We start from the raw sequence: 17,877 nt of genomic DNA on the forward strand, positions 1-17,877 counted from the left end.
TCTTAAAAGAAACTTTATAAGCTACAAGGGGTTGGCAAAAAATATTCAAAGTCATGAAGAGAAGGGTCCTACAACCCAGATTGCTCTACCCAGCAAAGATATCATTTAGGATTGAAGGGCAGATAATGATCTTCCCAGATGAGAAAAAACTAAATGAGTTCATTATCACCAAACCATTATTATAAGAAATGTTAAAGGGACTTATTTAAGAAAAAGATCAAGACTGTGAACAATAAAACAGAAAAAAATAGTACCAATCTACAACAATTGAACCTAAAAAACAAACTAAGCAAACAAGAAGAAGAGAGGCAGAATCATAGATATGGAGAGTGTTTTGCTGGTTTCTAGATAGGTGGGGGGTGTGGGGAATGGCTGAAGGGGTGAGGAGATTAAGAAGTACAAATTGGTAGTTAAAGAATAACCATGGAAAAGTAAAATATAGTATAGGAAATGGAATAGCCAAAGAATTTATAGGTATGACCCATGGACATGAACAATGGTGTGGGGGCTGCCTGAAGGAATGTGGAGTACTGGATAAAGGAGGCCAAAGAGGGAAAAACTGGGACAACTGAAAGAAATAGTTATGATCAATAAAATATAATTTTAAAAAATTTTAACAAAGAAAAAAATTGTGCTGTAACAACAGGATAGTCACTCACAAAAAATTAAATTTGATGCTTCAAATTCAAATTTGAGGCTACACTACACACCAAAATTAATTCCAAATGGATCATATACCTAACTGTACAAGCTAAAAAACAACTTATAAGAAAACATAGGAGTAAATCCTTATCATCTTAGGCAAAACTTAGACACTATACCAAAAGCTAAAGCGCAAAGGAAGATGTGAGGGTGATCTGGCTGCGACATCTGTCACCCCATTGATCACCAAAGTTGATTCAGCAGATATGGCTGGCTAGGCTGGTGTCCCCTTCCTCTCTCATCGATCCATGTGCATCCCTCCCAAAGCTGCACACTTGGTCAAAGAGGACAACCTTCCCTACTAGAGGAGAGGACCAGTCTTCAGTGAAGGGTATAGGAGTAGTTGCATCCCCCTGCTAGAACCTCCAAATAAACTCTTAAGGTACACTGTAGGAGAATGTAGGGTAGTCAAATTCCAAGACTCCAAACACATTTAGATGAGGTACTACACATGGCAATACGCCTTTCTTTAAAATAAAAATAAAAAATAAAGTGACAAAAGAAAAAAACTGAATTTCACTAGAACTAGTAACTTCTGTGCTTCAAATAACACTATCAAGAAAGTAAAAAGATAATCCACAAAATGGTAGAAAACTTTTGCAAATCATGTATCTGACAAGGGACTAGAATGTATAAAGAACCCTTACAGTTCAAAAATGGACAACTCAACTAAAAATGGGCAAAGGATCTACACATACCTCTCCAAAAATGATATACAAATAAATGGCCAATAAGAACACGAAAACATGTTCAATGTTATTAGCCTTTAGTGAAATGCGATCAAAATCACAATGAGATACTTTATAGTCACTAAGATGGTTATAATAATAGTAATAATAATAAGATAGTAAGTTTTGGCAGCAACATGCAGAAACTGGAACCCTTGAGCTCTGCTGGTGGTTATGTAAAATGGTACAAGTGCTTTGGAAACAGTTTGGCAGTTCCTCAGAAAGTTAAACATAGAATTATACCTCACAGCAATTCCACTAGTAGGTATATAACCAAGAGAAATAAAAACACATCTGTATACAAATGTTCACAGCAGCATTCATAAGAGCCAAAAAGTGGAAACTCAATGTTCACCAACTGATGAATGGCTAAACAAAATGAGATAGATGCATAAAATGGAGTATTTCACAACAAAAAGGAATGAAATCCTGATACATGCTATAACACAGATGAATCTTGAAAATGTTATGCTAAGGGAAAGAGGCCAGCCACAAAAAACATGTATTAGTATGCGAATTGGGATGAATCGCTCATTGGGGAAATGCAAATTAAAGCCACATTAAAATACTTCTACACACTTATCAAAATGTCTAAAATAAGACCAACAGTATCAGGTGCTGGTAAGGATGTAGTGCAAATAGAACTTTCACACACTGCTGACAGGTGTGTAACTTGGTGAAACCATTTTGGAAAACTATTTGGCAACTTATTTGGAAGTGCATCAAAAAAGAGGATGGATTGATAGAGGGATATCTATGTGTAAAGACATACGGCAAAAATGTTAACTGTAGAATCTAAGTGGTAGGAATATGGGTATCCAAACAATTCTGTCAACTTCTCTGTATTTTTTTAAATTACTGTAATAAAATGTTGTAGGAAAAACTAAAATATACCTGCTGTTAAATACTGTACAGCAATGAAAATACATGAACTACTATCACATACATATAAGAACACAAATTAATTTCACAATGCTGAACGAATTACTCTATTTAAATTCAAAGCTAAGCAAAACAAAACCATGGTTATAAGAGGTCAAAATAGTGGTTATCTTTGGGGAAAAGGTATTGACTGTTGGATGGGGTATGAGGGAATCTTTTGGGCGGTAGAAATAGGCTATGTCTTAATAGTGATTCTACTATGTAAAAGTTCATTAGGCTATACAGTTAAGATAGATATACTGTTAAAAATATACTGTTTATTATATACAAACAATAAAATGGGTTACATAAACATATATGGGATTGGCAAAAGAAGGTTTACAGTTGTACGTAAAGTACAGCTTATTCTTGTATTATTGTTTATTAATTATTATAGTATTTATTTGTATTATAACGGTAAACCTGCTTTTGCCCATTTCTGTATATTATACTTGAACTGTTTGAAATTATATGAATCCCCTTAATTTCATGCTCACAACCTAGTCATTATTCTTTTGGCTCCAAGTTCCCCAACTCATAGTTTAATAAGGACAGCTCTTTTGCTTTTATTCATTTTAACACACATAAACTTCATTTGAAGTCTTTAGAACCTAAAAAGTAAATTTATGAGTCACTGCCTTATCATAACTCAATCCCCCAACTTCAAAGTCTACATCTAACAATGTAATACTTGATTATATACTATTTTATACTAAACTAAAAAATGCTTTGTATATATACATTAACCTTGTCCACTTAATTAAAATGGCAGCTCCTCATGAGTAAAGGACTCTTCTTGTTTCCTCTTGGTACCTAACACATACTTTCTGACTGACAGAAAATAGGTATTAAGGTGCTGTTTTTCATCCTTAAAACCTTGCTACTCAGTTTACAGTAAACTGTTTTGCCCCCCACCCCCAAATACAAAAATTAAAAGGTTATACAAAAGTATGTGTAATTTTACACTTGATCTTAGCCAAAAGGCCGAGAAGTGATAGTATATGTAATTTTAATTAGTTGGGCCAGTTACAAAAGTCTCACTCTTAAAGTCATTCTGCTTCATAAGAAATTCAGAAAATTTAAAGAAATTCAGAACAAATATATCTGGACAACTGCTTTCTTTTTCACACTTTTGGATCCCTTAGTTACTTTACTGTATGTTCTCTGGGTTAAGTAACAAGATAATTACTCAAATGGCCCCTGGGAGCACACTCCAGATTGGCTATTTAATTAAAAGCTAGGTATATGTCGAGGTCTGTCCAGAAGGTATCCAGCCATATAATATGAAAAATAGAGGCATTTATCAAAGAAGATATAAGAAGCATTGTATAAAGTACAATGACACCTCAATCTCCTTCAAGTAGGCACCTTGGTACCTCACACAGTTCTTCCAATCACTATCAGCTGCCTGGTCATGTTTTCCTGAATCTTAATGATGGTGTGAAATCTCTTCCCTTTCAAAGGTGATTTTAATTTTGGGAAAAGCCAAAAGTCACAAGGCACCAAATCTGGGCTGTAGGGGGACTGAGTAACCGAGGTGCTTTGATGTTTCACGGAACAACTGTGCACGAGACTTGATGCATAAGCAGGAGTGTTGTTGTGATAAAGCTGTCAATCACCAGCTGCCCATGACTGTGACCTTCTGAATCATGTGAATAGTTTCCACAGAGGAATGTTCAAGCTTAATGCAAACTTCGATGCAGATTTGTTGCTCTACTCACTCAGTCATTTTGAATGTGTCAGCCACACAATACACATGCTCACTCAATGGCATCTATCTACTGCCCTCACTGACTACTACAGTGAAGTCATCATTGTTCATGCATGGGCATTCCAGTCTACTCTCCTTGGCTGCCAGGTTATACTGACATCATGCAAACTTTTCTCTTACATTAACAATGGCTGGACTTTTTCCAGACAGACCTTGTACGTGCATTCACATTAAACTGAACTCAAAATATTCTTTTTTTAATTGAATGATTATTTTTAGAGAGAGAGAGAGAGGAAGAGGGAGAGATAAATATCTATTTGTTTTCTACTTATTTATGAATTCATTGGTTGATTCTTGTATGTGCCTTAACCAAAGATCGAATATGTCTCATACTGGGATGGGGCTCTAACCAAATGAGCTACTGGCCCAGGGCAAAATATTCTTAATTAGAGAAAATAAAGGAACTCTAAGACTTCAAAAGTAACATACCATAAAGCTAAATTGAATGTCAAAATGAAAAGGTCAGACAGCCTCTCTAAGAGCAGAAAATACATTTAGTTCTCCCTTATCACTTCTTGACTGCACATAGCAATCTCTTCTGCCATTAAATACACACACTTTGGTTGTCTATAAGCAGCTTTTCCTTACATTTTTCACTCATTTTCTACTTACTGTGAGTTTTTAGTATCTTTATCATCTTACTCTTAATTTCATTTATATCACAATTGCAAAAGTCCTGAATTCTGGGCTTGTAAGCAATATTGTAAGTGCTTGTTAAACTCATTATTGGATTTCTACTCAAGATGGAAGCACAGGTAGATATACTTCGCCTCCTAGCACAACCAAAAGAAGGACACCCAATTTAAAAATAAAAACCAACCAGAACTCTCAGAAAATAGAACTATATGGAAGTCAGACAACCAAGGTGTTAAACAGGAAATATTCATCCAGATTGTAGAAGGGACAGAGACAGGCAGCTGGGGCAGAGAGGACACATGATGAGGCAGCAGCTGGTAGACCAGGCAATGCCACAACTGCATGCAGATAAAATAGATAAAAACCATGAGGAAGAACAACTGGTGAGTGAACAAGCAATCCCAACCTAGGACAGAACATGCAACCCAGGGTTTCAGCACTTGGCAAATAAAGCCTGGTAACCTTCAGCTTCAAAAACAAGTGGGGGCTGCAGCAGGGGAAGAAACTGCCAGTCTTTCAGGACAGTGTTTGAGGGACCCAGGGGTCCTAAAATGTACACAAACCCACCCGCCCGGAGATCAGCACCAGGGCAGGAGCTGGAAGGGCATCAATTCCTTGTGGGAACTGGAGGCAAGTGACTTAAAGCAGGGCAAAAGTTGAGCAAGTGGCACTATTCCCTCTCTGACCCCCTTCCACATACAGTGCTACAACTCCACAAAGCAGATTGCTCCACTCTGGTGAATACCTAAGACTCCACTCCTTACAACTAACAGGATGACAACAAATTGAGGAGACAAAGAAATATGGCCCAAATGAAAGAACAGATCAAATCTCCATAAAAAGAACTAAGTGACAAGGAGATAGCCAACCTATCGGATGCAGAGTTCATAAAACCTGGTAATCAGGATGCTCACAGAAATGATTTGAGTATGGCTGCAAAATAAAGGAAGAAGTGAAGGTTATACAAAGTGAAATAAAGAAAAATATACCAGGAACCAAAAGTGAAGGGAAGGAAACCTGGACTCAAATCAACGATTTGGAACAAAAGGAAGAAATAAGCATTCAACTGGGACAGAAAGAAGAAACAAAAATTCAAAACAATGAGAAGAGGCTTAGGAACCTCCGGAATAATTTTAAATGTACCAACATCTGAATCATAGGGGTGCCAGAAAGAGAACAGGAAGAACAAAAAAAGGAAAGCTTATTTGAAAAAATAATGAAAGAAAACTTCCCCAATCTGGAGAAGAAAATAGACATACAAATCCAGAAATCTCAGAGTCCCAAACAAGTTGGAACCAAAGAGGACCACACCAAGATACATCTTAATTAAACTGGCAAAGATTAAAGATAAGGAAAGAATCTTAAAGCTGCAAGAGAAAAGAGTTACCTTCAAAGGACTTCCCATACTACCAGCTGATTTCTCAAAAGAAAATTTGCAGGCAAGAAGAGGCTGGCGAGAAGTATTCAAAGTCACTAAAAACAAGGGCCTATATCCAAGATTACTCTATCCAGGAAAGCTACCATTTGGAATGGAAGGGCAGATAAAGTACTTCCTAGACAAGCTAAATTTAGGAGTTCATCATCACCAAGGCCTTATTATATAAAATGTTAAAGGGACTTCTCTAAGAAAAAGAAGATCAAAACTATGAACAGTAAAATGACAACAAACTCACAACTATCAACCATTGAACCTAAACAACAACAACAACAAAAACACCAAAACTAAGCAAACTAGAATGGGAACAGAATCGTAGAAATGGAAATCACATGGAGGGTTATCAGCAGGGAGGGGGAAGGCAGAGAATGGGAGAAAAGGTACAGGGAATAAAAGCATAAATGGTAGGCACAAAATAGACAGGGGGAGGTTAAGAACAATATAGGAAATGGAAAAGCCAAAGAACTTATATGTACCACCCATGGACATGAACTAAGTGTGGGCAGCGGGCGGGGGGGGGGGGATGCTGGAGGGAATGGGGATACCAGGCGGAGAGTGGCAAAGGGAAGATAAAAAATGGGACAACTATAAGCCCTGGCTGGTGTAGCTCAGTGGATTGAGCGTGGGCCTGCGAACCACACGATCGCAGTTCAATTCCCAGTCAGGGCACATACCTGGGTTGCAGGCCAGTTCCTGGTTCCCGGCAGGGAATGCATGAGAGGCAACCATACATTGATATTTCTCTCTCTCTCCTTCCCTTCCCCTCTAAGATAATAAATAAAATCTTTAAAAAAATGGGACAACTATAATAGCATAACCAATAAAATATACTTAGAATTTATTATTAAAAGTTACTGGTAAGGAATCAACTTCCGGAAATTTGTTACAGCCTATTTTTTAAATAACCTACTTGAATAAATGACAGAAATAATTCTTTATTTGAAGGAAGATACTACACAGAAGATAATTATATTCAAAAAGGGCTTGAGTCAAAATGACAAAGAAATAATAACATTTAACTCCAACTGTATTTACAATTATTCTCTTTTCACTCCCACCCCCCCCCATTCCCAGATTTTAACTTGGCTGAGACATAATAAAGACAGAAGGCAGGAAGAAGGGATGCAAGCTGAATTTAAAGAGTCATGAGGAACCTATAGCAGCCATTCTGTGACAATTTTTCTGTTTAAAAGAAACCAAATAAATTAAGACCTTTTAAAAAAGGATCCCATTCTAAAGTATTACGATTTTAAAAGATCTGGATTTTATAATAAAATATAAAGATTTCTAGAAAGTATTAACTAAAAAATATTTTAAGAAAGTCGAGTTTTTGGATCTTATGTACCAAGTAACTCGTTACCATCTTCTCAAGTTACCCTATAATTAGCTCCAGAATTAAAGTGATACAGACTGCCCTAGTCTTAAAGGTGCATACATTCTTAACAGCAAAGAATCAGCTTTAATCAAAGGACATCCAGAGTGGGAGATCGGGCATAAACAAACAAACCCCCTGCAACAAAAATTATAAGCAAATAAGCAAACAAATAATCTTTGCTTATTTATTTAATAAAAATCAGGGCAAGTTGAACTACATAGAAAACAAACCAAACTCAAATGAAAAAGATACAGAAAGATTAACTTTCTCAAACCTCATGAACTTTATAAATTAGAAGTGACAGGACAAAACTGAATATAGTCAGATAAAAATAGTTAATGTGGGAGAGAACAACTAGCAGAACCCTTTCAAGTACAAAGGCCAAACATTAAAGCACATGATTCTGGGAACAATTTATACAGAAGCAAACAAGCATAAAACTTCACACTCTTATAGAAAAACAGTAACTGAATTTCCCATTTACTCAAGTATTTGAGTGCCTGCTATATGAAAAGCATAGTTCTAAGCAAGCAAAGATTAATCATCAGACTTGGGACTCTAGTAGAGAAGATGTAACATTGTTATAATTAAATTCAAATAGGAAGCAAAAATAAAGTGTCCTAAGAATGGTAAATGAAGTGTTCTAAGAATGGTAAATGAACTCCTCACGGAGTTCAGATTAAGAAGTTATTCATATTGGGGAAGACCAGAAAAAGATTCATGGCATTTGAGCTGGACCTTGAAAGCTAGGATTACATTGGAAATTAAGGGAAGAGCATTCCTGGCAATGGGAATAGAATGAGCAAAGGCAGAGGATGGCAAACAGAAGGCATATATAGATTACAGCAAACTGTTCAGTCTCACTGGAGTCAGACTCAAAAGGCTGGAAAAGTATATAAGGAGCCAGATTATGACTTTGACAGAGATCTAAAATAGACATCTTCAATGATGAGTCATGAAGAATCACTACCGATTAAGAGGCAAGGGATCTGATCTGGACAGAATTTGTCTAGCAGCAAGGAATGAAACGAATGGGGGGAAGAGATGTCAACTATGTTACTGTGGGACGTAATGAGGACCTTAAATGTGGTGGTGACTGTGTAAGAGGGAGATGGCATAGTTCTAAGTTAGTCACTGGGTGTCTCCAATGAGTGAGGTACCACTCCACTCCACCTAGAAAATTTAAAATCTTTCATCATTCTAATTTTTAAGGAAACTATAATCTGGAAAAATAATAATTGTTAAAGAACCAGAGCTAATTTAAGGTAACATGTGATTTCCAGATAAATATACAAACAAAATCAGGAGTGAGAGGGGAAAAAACGGCCAGGGAAGGCTTTATCAAAGAGGTTGAAGTTACTCTGAACCTCAATGAAAAGGCAGGATTTCACGAGGGAAAGGATAAAAAAACTTCATAGGGCATTTTTAAAAAAATTAAATAATTTGTTCATTAAGACCAAGATACGGTAAATACATTTTGAGCGCTGAGCTACCATTTCCATCAAAATGCTAAAACCTAAAAGAAAAAAATCTTCAATTACTTGAATTAGACTTCATAAAGGTTTCAGAAAAACAAGATATCAATATATTACAGCTCTGAATGCTTAACAGTTGAATAGGAGATGAAGCCCTTTTTTAAAAAAAAAAGTATCTTGAAGAAAGTTTTATTCAGTCACAATTTGAAATATCCAAAATGTTATGATTTGTTACTTGTAAAAGAAGCTCCTCAAAACACAACATAACCTAATAAACTCTCTTCATATTTTATGTGTGATAACCAGAATTTGAATTCAGATCTATCACTCTAAAACCAGAGCTACATTTGCACTCACTGCTGTATTCACAATAACTGATTTTATGTTTTAAAAATCTCAAGCATATTTTTAAAAAATTTCTTACCCTCACCCAAAGACATCTTTTTATTCATTACTTTTAGAGAGAGAATAAGGGACAGAGAGAATAAGGAAGAGAGAGAAACACAGATGTGAGAGAGAAACATGGATTGGTTTCTCCCTTCCCTGCCCTGACTGGGGACTCGTATCCAGTATCCTTTTGGTTTATGGGACAACAATGCTCAACCAAATGAGCCACCTGACCAAGGCAGTGTTAAGCTCTTTCAATATAGAATGCCACTCTTGAATTAGCAGATGACTAAGAGGGTCTTAGAGTGACAGTGGTACCTCAACCAGTTCATATCGTTGGGCCCTGGGCTACCTACGAGGCCCTTTCCTCTTAAAGACCTTCATTCCCTACTCTTCCATGACTTACCCAACCCTTCTTAGACTACCCTGGATGGGCCAATTTCCTTTGTATTATTTCTAAACAACCAGGTAGGAGAGAATAGAGAACATGTCAAATTTCTTTACTTTAACCTTCAAATTCAAGAAAAGCTGTAACTTCTTCCCTCCAATTTTTAAGGACAAGGATTCAAGTACTTTCTCATAAGACAAACGTTTTGTTATAGAATATATACAGGGTGGAAAAAACCCTATTTTATAATTATTGTAAATTAATTCCATATTAATATTATTGATTTGATTTTTAAAACTGATTCCTTAAAAATGATCCATAATAAAGGGGGAAAGGCACTATGAATATACATACTTCTTAAGACATTCAAATGCACTTGACTCAAAATAAATACATAAATTCTTTCAAAAGAAATACATTCATTCAACCAATAATTGAGGACCTAATGTGTGCCAGGTACTGTTCTAGGTACTTGTAAAACAATTTTTAATAAAATTCCCTTTCCTTGGGAAGCTTACCATTTAGGGGAAGGAGACAGATAGTACACAAACGTAAGGATAGTGTATCAGAAAGTGATAAATGCTATGAGGACAAAACGGAATAGAGTAGGGAAGAATTCCGGGATGTTGTGGCAGGTTGCAATTTTAAATAGGGTGGTCTCGAAAAGGTTTAAAGTGTCTTTTTCAAGTAAAGACTTAAAGGCGGTGAGGGAGTCAGCCACTGGATACCTGGGGTAAGAGCACTCCAGGCACAGAAACCAGGACAAAGGTCCTGGAATATCCTAGCAACTAGGAAACCAGAAAGGTTAAAGGGAAGCCAGCAGTGGGGAGAGCAGTGCAGGTGTCAAGAGAGGCACGTGCATGGGGCAGAGGGTAGAGATTATATAGGTTTTATAAGGCACTATAAGGCTTTTATGTTTAACGAAATGGGGGTCCACAAAAGGTTGAGCAGGGTGTCGAGATCTGTTTTACCAGAATCACTCTGGCTGCTGAGTTTTAAGAACAGAAGAGACTGGTTAGGAGGCTGCTGAAGAAACCCAGGAGAGAAATATGTACTTTCTATAAACTTTGACTGTAATGGTGCAATGCTTACTTTTAACCAAAATAAAAAATCTGCCAGATCCTGCCAACAGGAAATAACTGGAATTTACAAGCAAGTTTTCAATATAGAATTTTGGGCATATATTTACATTGTGCAACACAAACACAAGAATCTCTTAACTACTCACTACAGAAAAATACCAGTGTGTTCCCTTATAATCAGCTATTTGCTTTACAAAAAAAATTTGTAAGCCTATTGCAGCTGAGATTATTCTTTAAAGAAATTAGCCAATATTTTGTAACTTTTGTTAATTATGTACTACTTAACAAAAAAAACCCCAAGATACTTCTGTCCACTGAAAATATAAATCATTTATCTTGGATTGGTGTTTCTCAGGTCATCTGAATAAACCACTCCTAAAAATCTTATTTCCTTCAGGGGAGACAATTTTTTTTTCTAACAAAGTTTCTCTCTTTATGTTCTCATTTTTCAAAGAAATTATTTCCTTTCAATTGCCACTAAATTTGCATATCAGCATCTGGGTCATTCATTTCAAGAAGGTGAACCACAAAAAACTCCTGTCAAAAATAACATGTTTCAAAAAAATGTTCCTGCCCAATACAAAAAAAAAATCCTCTCATTATCATCTAGTCCTCCTGGAAAAGGTGAATAAAACTTTCAACACTGTGTTATCACAAGGATAATAGAAAAAGGGTAGTAAGTCAAAGATACTTAATTTGCCTGGAAAGGGACTGGGAACATGACACGGGATTTTGAAACAAAAATTCATACCTCTACAAAAAATTTGCTGATAAAACTGAAATAAACAAATATATAGTCTTACAGAATTTTGAGGGAAACAAAAAGTAAAATATAAACAATTTACTTGTTTCAAAGATTGAGAAAGACATACAGATTTAGCTTGGATTTTTCTAAAGAGACTTCCCCTGTGACATTGTTTGGAAGAAATGAATGTGTAAACTTATAAAACATAATACTGAATTCATATTCATTAATTCATTCAATATTTAAGTGTTTTGTGCCAGAAATTGCACAAGGCACTGGGAACATATACCATGTTCTCAGGGCTTATAGTCTTCATTCACCCGACAGTTACTGAATATCTACTATGAGCCAGGTGCTGGGGGATATAAGAGCAAACTGGAGACAGACACAGGGTCCCTACTTGCATGCAGTTTACACTGTGGGAGGAGGGAAATGCCTCAGGGATGACACATACATCTAACTAAACAAGGATATTAACACTCAAGTGTTCTATGTGCTGTTTATGGAAATGTAGAGGGTGCAGGGGGACACAAACAAGGGACTGATGGGTTTAGGATGGGAGGCAGGGGAATGAGGAGAGGGGAGAGCTGAGTCCTCAAAGAGGATTATATGTTCACCTGGCCGACCTTGGGGGAAGGGCTTCAAGCAGAAGGAGCAACTCAAGCAAAGGCAGAGAGGTATGAACAAGCTGGTGGTATATGTAGTAAACCTGGAATACAGAACTGAGATAAGTCATAGAAGCTTCTGTATGCCACAATCAAGATTAAGATTAGACTTTCCTGGTATTTAGGAAAGGCCCCTGAAGGGTTTTATTCAGAAAACCAGCTTGTGTGATCAGGTTTTCTGGTGTCATGAGACATTGGTTTACACAGGCATGAGAAAAGAATAACACTAGATAATGATGTCACCATGAAACAACAAAGGAGACTGCCCAATTAGAAAACTGAACCCCCTCAGGAAAAAAATGAAGCCACTTAACTATGCAAGCCCTTCTGGAAGAAAAGTTTTTAACCAACATCATTTAAAACTAAAGTAGTAGAGGAAAGGTTTGTATATATTATGGATTATAACATCCACGTTTCTTAAGTTTTCTCAAGAGGGCTAATATCTCTTTATTAATTGCGTAGACACATCTGGGTATGCTGACTGCTGTACGAAAAGCAATGAAACTATTCAAGGGAAACTCTTTGATACAAAGGCAGAAACATGAGTAACAGAAGGTATTTCTAAAGTCAGGTTTAAAGGGTTCCAAAGTTCAAGACAATCAAGTTTTATTAAGTCAGAGCGTTTAAAAGGTGTGTCATGGGGTGGAGTAAAGAAGGAAGGGCTTAAAATTAATAGATAAATATATAAACGAGTAACACACTCTCTTTTTTTTTTAAACAACTAACTCTTGACATGATGGGGCTAAAATCACTACTTGAAGATCTTCTTCCAAGTAGAAAAAATGAACACCCACGAGGTCCAGTTAATACAAACAGGAAAGGGGGAGAGGAGGGAGGTGAAAACATAAATGGGGTGGGGGGCAAGCACCCATCCAGAACCCATAATCCAGTTGGCTGTGAGATGAGCAAATCATCTCCAAACCTCACAGCTCGGACTCCACGACTCAGACAGAAAGGCAGGAAAATGTCACTCCCAACTCCACAAGCGAACCACCAGCCCCTAGCCATGAGGACACACATGATCACGTACTCAGATCCAAGAACTCAAGGACGGAGTACCATCACCACACCGTGCTTAAGAGGTGAAGGATGACCCCAATCCCGGGAGTGGGAAGCAGTCGTCCTCGGACCTAGCCCTAAGGGGGTCAACGCGCCGCCCCTACCCCACCCCGCCGCAGGCCAGGCCTTGCAGAGGCCGGGGGTAGTGACAGCCTCGAGGCCCCCTCAATCTGGGCCGGAGGTGCCCCTAACTCGCACCCCTTCTTCTCCAACATACGCCCTCCCCTACCTGATATGGCGGCGGAGGCTCCTGATCCGGCTCCGTCCCCTCGCCGAAACTAGCCCGGTCAGACTGAGACTCGTGGAGCAGGGAGATGTCATCCGATGTGGGGGATTTGAGGCAGTTCCCCATCTTCCAGGGCTAGGGTGTGTGATCTGCGGGGTAGGAGGAGAAAGCAGTGGCGGGGTCTTTCTTGAACTCCGCGGTCAGCCTCGGTCAGCGAGGTGGGGTCGGACGGCAGGCCGGGGCTCAGGCGGCGGCCGCTCCCCCGCCCCCGGGCGCCGCCGAAGGGCCGCTCATGCCAGCCCCCGGGGGTGGGGGCTCAAGGCTGGGCCGCGGGCTCCGCTGGGGTCGCCGCAGTAGCCTCCTGCGAGGCGGCGAGGTGGTGGGGGGGCGGGCGGGGAGACGAAACACTTCCCCACCCCGCCCCCCCGCGGGGCGGCGGCGGCGGCCACGGAGCTGCAGAGTCTAATCCAGGTCAGGAGCGGGGGGGCGCGGCCGTCGCGGCTGCCTCAGCTGCTGCCTCAGCTGCTGCTACCCTTGCAGACGCCGGAGCCGCTGCCGCGGGCCTCATCCTACTCCGCCTCAAAGCGGCGGCGGCGGCGGCGGCCAAAACGAGGCCAGCTGCGGCCCGGCGTCACGCCGCCGTGCGTGCCCTGGTCCCGCCCCCGGCGCCAGGAGGCGTGAGCAGCTCCGGCTGCGACCCCCCCCTCAGCACCCCCCACCCCCCCACGCCTCGGTCAGCTGGGCTTGGGGCTGTGGCTGTGTCTGCGTAGCCTGTTGGTTCGGTACCTGATTCCGAAACCTCTGTAAAGTTTCCGGAGCTCCGCACAGCCACCGTTCGGTCCTCGCTGGTCTCAGCCCTCCCGTATGCACTGTTCTGACAGTCTTCTCACAACCTTCTGCCAAGAGATCTATTTATAAGCCTACATCTGAATGTAGCACTCCCTTAGTTAAAGTATTAAATGGCTTCCTCTTTACACTTTAGATAAAATCCAAACGCACTAACGAACCTTCCCAGTTTATCTAGTCACTTCCTTATCCTACTACATCACAGCCAGAGAAATTCTTCCTCTAGTTGAGTATCTCAGATTGTTCTCTTTGCGTTCCCACAACCATAGCCCAAGCCACCACTATTTCTTGTCCACAACTATTGCGATACTCACAACTCTCTGCATTCACCCTTGCCGGGTCGGACGGAGACTGATGAACAGCTGACTTATAAAATGAAATCTGATCATATCGTTCTGCTTAAAACCTTCAACGTCTGTTGTGACTAGGTATTAATTTTTAAATGGTTTACAAATCTGCCTACCTCCCTAATCTCATTAGTAGTTTGTCTCCTCACTTATTCCAAACTCTAGGCTGTCTAGAAAACTGTTCGCTCCCAATGAGGCCTTTACCCGAATTGTTTCTTTAATAAATTCATTCCGGACCTTCTACCTCTCTCAGGCTAACCATTATCCCCACTTGGACTTCCGGGTCTCAACTTCATTCTCCTGGGAAACCTCTCTGACCTTCCAGTCTGGGTTAGTCACCTCCTCTGTGCTTTCAGTCCTTGGGCTTTACTCTGCAACAGTCTCTGATCAGGCTGAATCATCTGTCTTCCGTGCAAGGTCTGGCTCACTGCCAGAGGTAGCTCTCTTCTTGGAATGAACAACTCAAAACGCAAAGTATACAAAGGAAAAACAAATTACAAGAAAGATAAGAAGGCTCCTAATATTCATTCAATGAGAAGACAAGAAGTCAGTCTTGACTCCTTTTCTTTTGTTCACCATTTACTGATTTTATTTATTTATTTTAATTAATTTATTTATTTATTTAGGCTTCAGATCCTAAGCACTAGGAAAACTGATTTATCAGATTTGGCTTGTTCCTGATGGAGCCCAGGTTCCAGCTGGGAAGACAAACAGATGAATCCTCTGCTTCACCCACCAGAGATTTTTAGAGGACCCAGAAGAGGATCATTAGACCATCTAGGTGAGGATCTGAAAGGATTCTCGGAGTCCTTATTCTACAAAATCACTATTTACTTAAATGCACTCATATCCCATATTAAATATTATAACTTCTTTTTCTTTTTTGCTGTATGTCCTTCTCCAAGACTTGCCTTCTTTCCTATAATAAGCTCCCACCTAAATAGGTGTATAACTTATGCCATATTTGTATCAAAATCTTTCACACACCCCATGAAGTGATTTTTTAATTTTCTCTAGCTTGGAAAAGTGAAATTATTGGATCCTTTGGGGACACAATTTCAAGCATATGCCTCTTCCCCCCCCCCCCTTGCCATTTCCTTGTATCCTCTAATTGCAACAGATTCTTAATGAAGCCCTTGCCTCTGAATCATCTGTCTATTCTCCACAATACTGCCGTGGAAATGTGATCACAGAGCGTTCATAGACTTGTGGTTCAGAAATTTTGCATGGCATTAAGGCCTTGCACGATTTAGTCCCATTTTTATCTCCAGCTCCAACTAAGCATCCTTACATTTCAGTCACATCACACTACTTGCCATGCCCTCAATTTTCCCTATGCTTTTCCACTTCTGACTTTTTGATAAGCTATCTATCCCTTCTGTTGAAATTCAGCCATCTTTTAAGACCATTTTCTTTATAGCTGTCCTTGATTTCATTTAGTTGGAATATATGTAACAATGTAAAATAGATGGGATCTGTTATTGTATTATATTGTGTATATCTGTATATCATATATATTTTGATGTAATTTTTAACACATATAATCATAACTGCCATTTATTAGTCTGAACCAGACACATAAGAGCCCTGAAAAGTATATATTGATATTCTTGTTTTGTAGGAACAGAAGCATGGCTTCATATTAAGACAGGCCAGTAAGCCAGGAAAAGTGGAATAGGGAAACTAAGACAGATAGTTAAACAACCAAGCAGTTTACAGTCATTTAGTAAATTGCAAAATCCTACCTTCACTAACTGAAGTCACTTAAGAGTAAATGGTTTACCTGTCTGCCGAACCAGAGAGTAAAGAGCTTAAATCACCCCCCTGTGGGAGATACGTAGCAGAAATCCAATTATAGCCATACCTCTGCCCTCCCTGGCTTTGGAACTTGTCAAACCCTGTACTCTTGCATTTTGATGAGAAAAAATGTTTCAGCACTTGGTGCTTGCTGGGGACTCATTACACTTGCTAGAACTTGTATGAGGCACGCCACCACCCCACAAGAGAAAATGCTTCATTGTTCTGAACTGTACTTGTCAGTTTTGTAACTTGCCATGATGAGTTCTGTAGTGAATTAACAATGACTACTGAGGTACCACTGTAGGGCCATTTGTGTCAACCACACCCAAGAACAAATGAAGTCTAAGGAATAAATCTTATTTTGGTGCAGCAGCATAAAGCTGATGAATACTCTATTGAGATCCTCCCCTAAGACCTCCTATAAACCCCTAGCCTTTAAACACCCTCAAAGCTGAAGGACTTGGTGCTTGCTTTCCATATAGGGAACATGCCCACACCTTTCTTCCCTCCCAGGTGTGCGTCTTCACTTTTCTCTACTCAAGTCTCAGGGTCCCCATGAGACTTGTAACCAAGGGAGCAATGAGCAGTGGCAGCTTGTCCCAAGCTAAGCCCCTGAACTTGTCTCCAAGGTCACCTTTTTTCTGACTTTTCAATAAACCAAAAGTGGCCCCACCTTGGTTCACTTCTTTACTATGATGTCTCCAGAGAGCCAAAGCAGCCCTGCCTAGGCTCTGTCCTGTTGCTCCTGCTACCCAAAGCCCTTCCTTGTTTCACTGTCCCTAGTTTAAGTAAAGATACTCTCAAAATTACCGAGTTATGTGAAATCTGTCCTTCATGAAGTCAAGAACCCATACACTGCAGGCAGGCCTGAAGCAGACAGGCCTGGTTCCTGTCCTGTAATTACTCGGCTATTCAGAGATAAAGCCAGGATTTGAATCCTATACCAGCTGCCTTCCCCAGTTGCATAATAGCTGTGGGAAAGGACTCCATATTTTTTCATCATGGTAGTCCTCCTTCAGTGTGCAAAAATGAGGGAATGGGGGGAGACTTATTTGAATGCCTTTAGCATACACATGCACCTTTGTAAGGAGGTTGCTATTCAGTGATTGCTTTTCCTAACCCTCTTCATAAAGGAGCCCTTGGGAAGTGCCCTATAGACTAAAGTGTGACCTAATCACAAAACTTAAAATTAGAAATGGTAACCAGGACTACTGCAGTGACAGACTTCTCTGACCTAACTCTGCCAGGCTCCTCTAACCCTTAAAAGTCCTAACCTTGGGTTCTGTGCT

At 39.6% G+C, this 17,877-nt stretch overlaps 1 protein-coding gene and 1 pseudogene across 1 annotated transcript in view; both read right to left on the reverse strand.

Annotated features, from left to right (window-relative positions):
• The window catches only part of RNF11 (ring finger protein 11), a 46,436-nt gene extending 32,230 nt beyond the window's left edge, over positions 1–14,206 (reverse strand). Inside the window, exon 1 of the mRNA XM_037043311.1 lies at positions 13,599–14,206. Coding sequence (XP_036899206.1) covers positions 13,599–13,721 — 123 coding nt within the window. The 5' untranslated portion in view covers positions 13,722–14,206. The remainder of the gene's footprint in view (positions 1–13,598) is intronic.
• On the reverse strand, positions 3,188–3,347 carry LOC118985071 (uncharacterized; annotated as a pseudogene).
• Positions 14,207–17,877: the final 3,671 nt, after the last annotated feature.

This window comes from Sturnira hondurensis, unplaced genomic scaffold, assembly GCF_014824575.4.
Source record: "Sturnira hondurensis isolate 20B ecotype Veracruz unplaced genomic scaffold, ASM1482457v3 Scaffold0004068, whole genome shotgun sequence".
NCBI lineage: Eukaryota > Metazoa > Chordata > Mammalia > Chiroptera > Phyllostomidae > Sturnira > Sturnira hondurensis.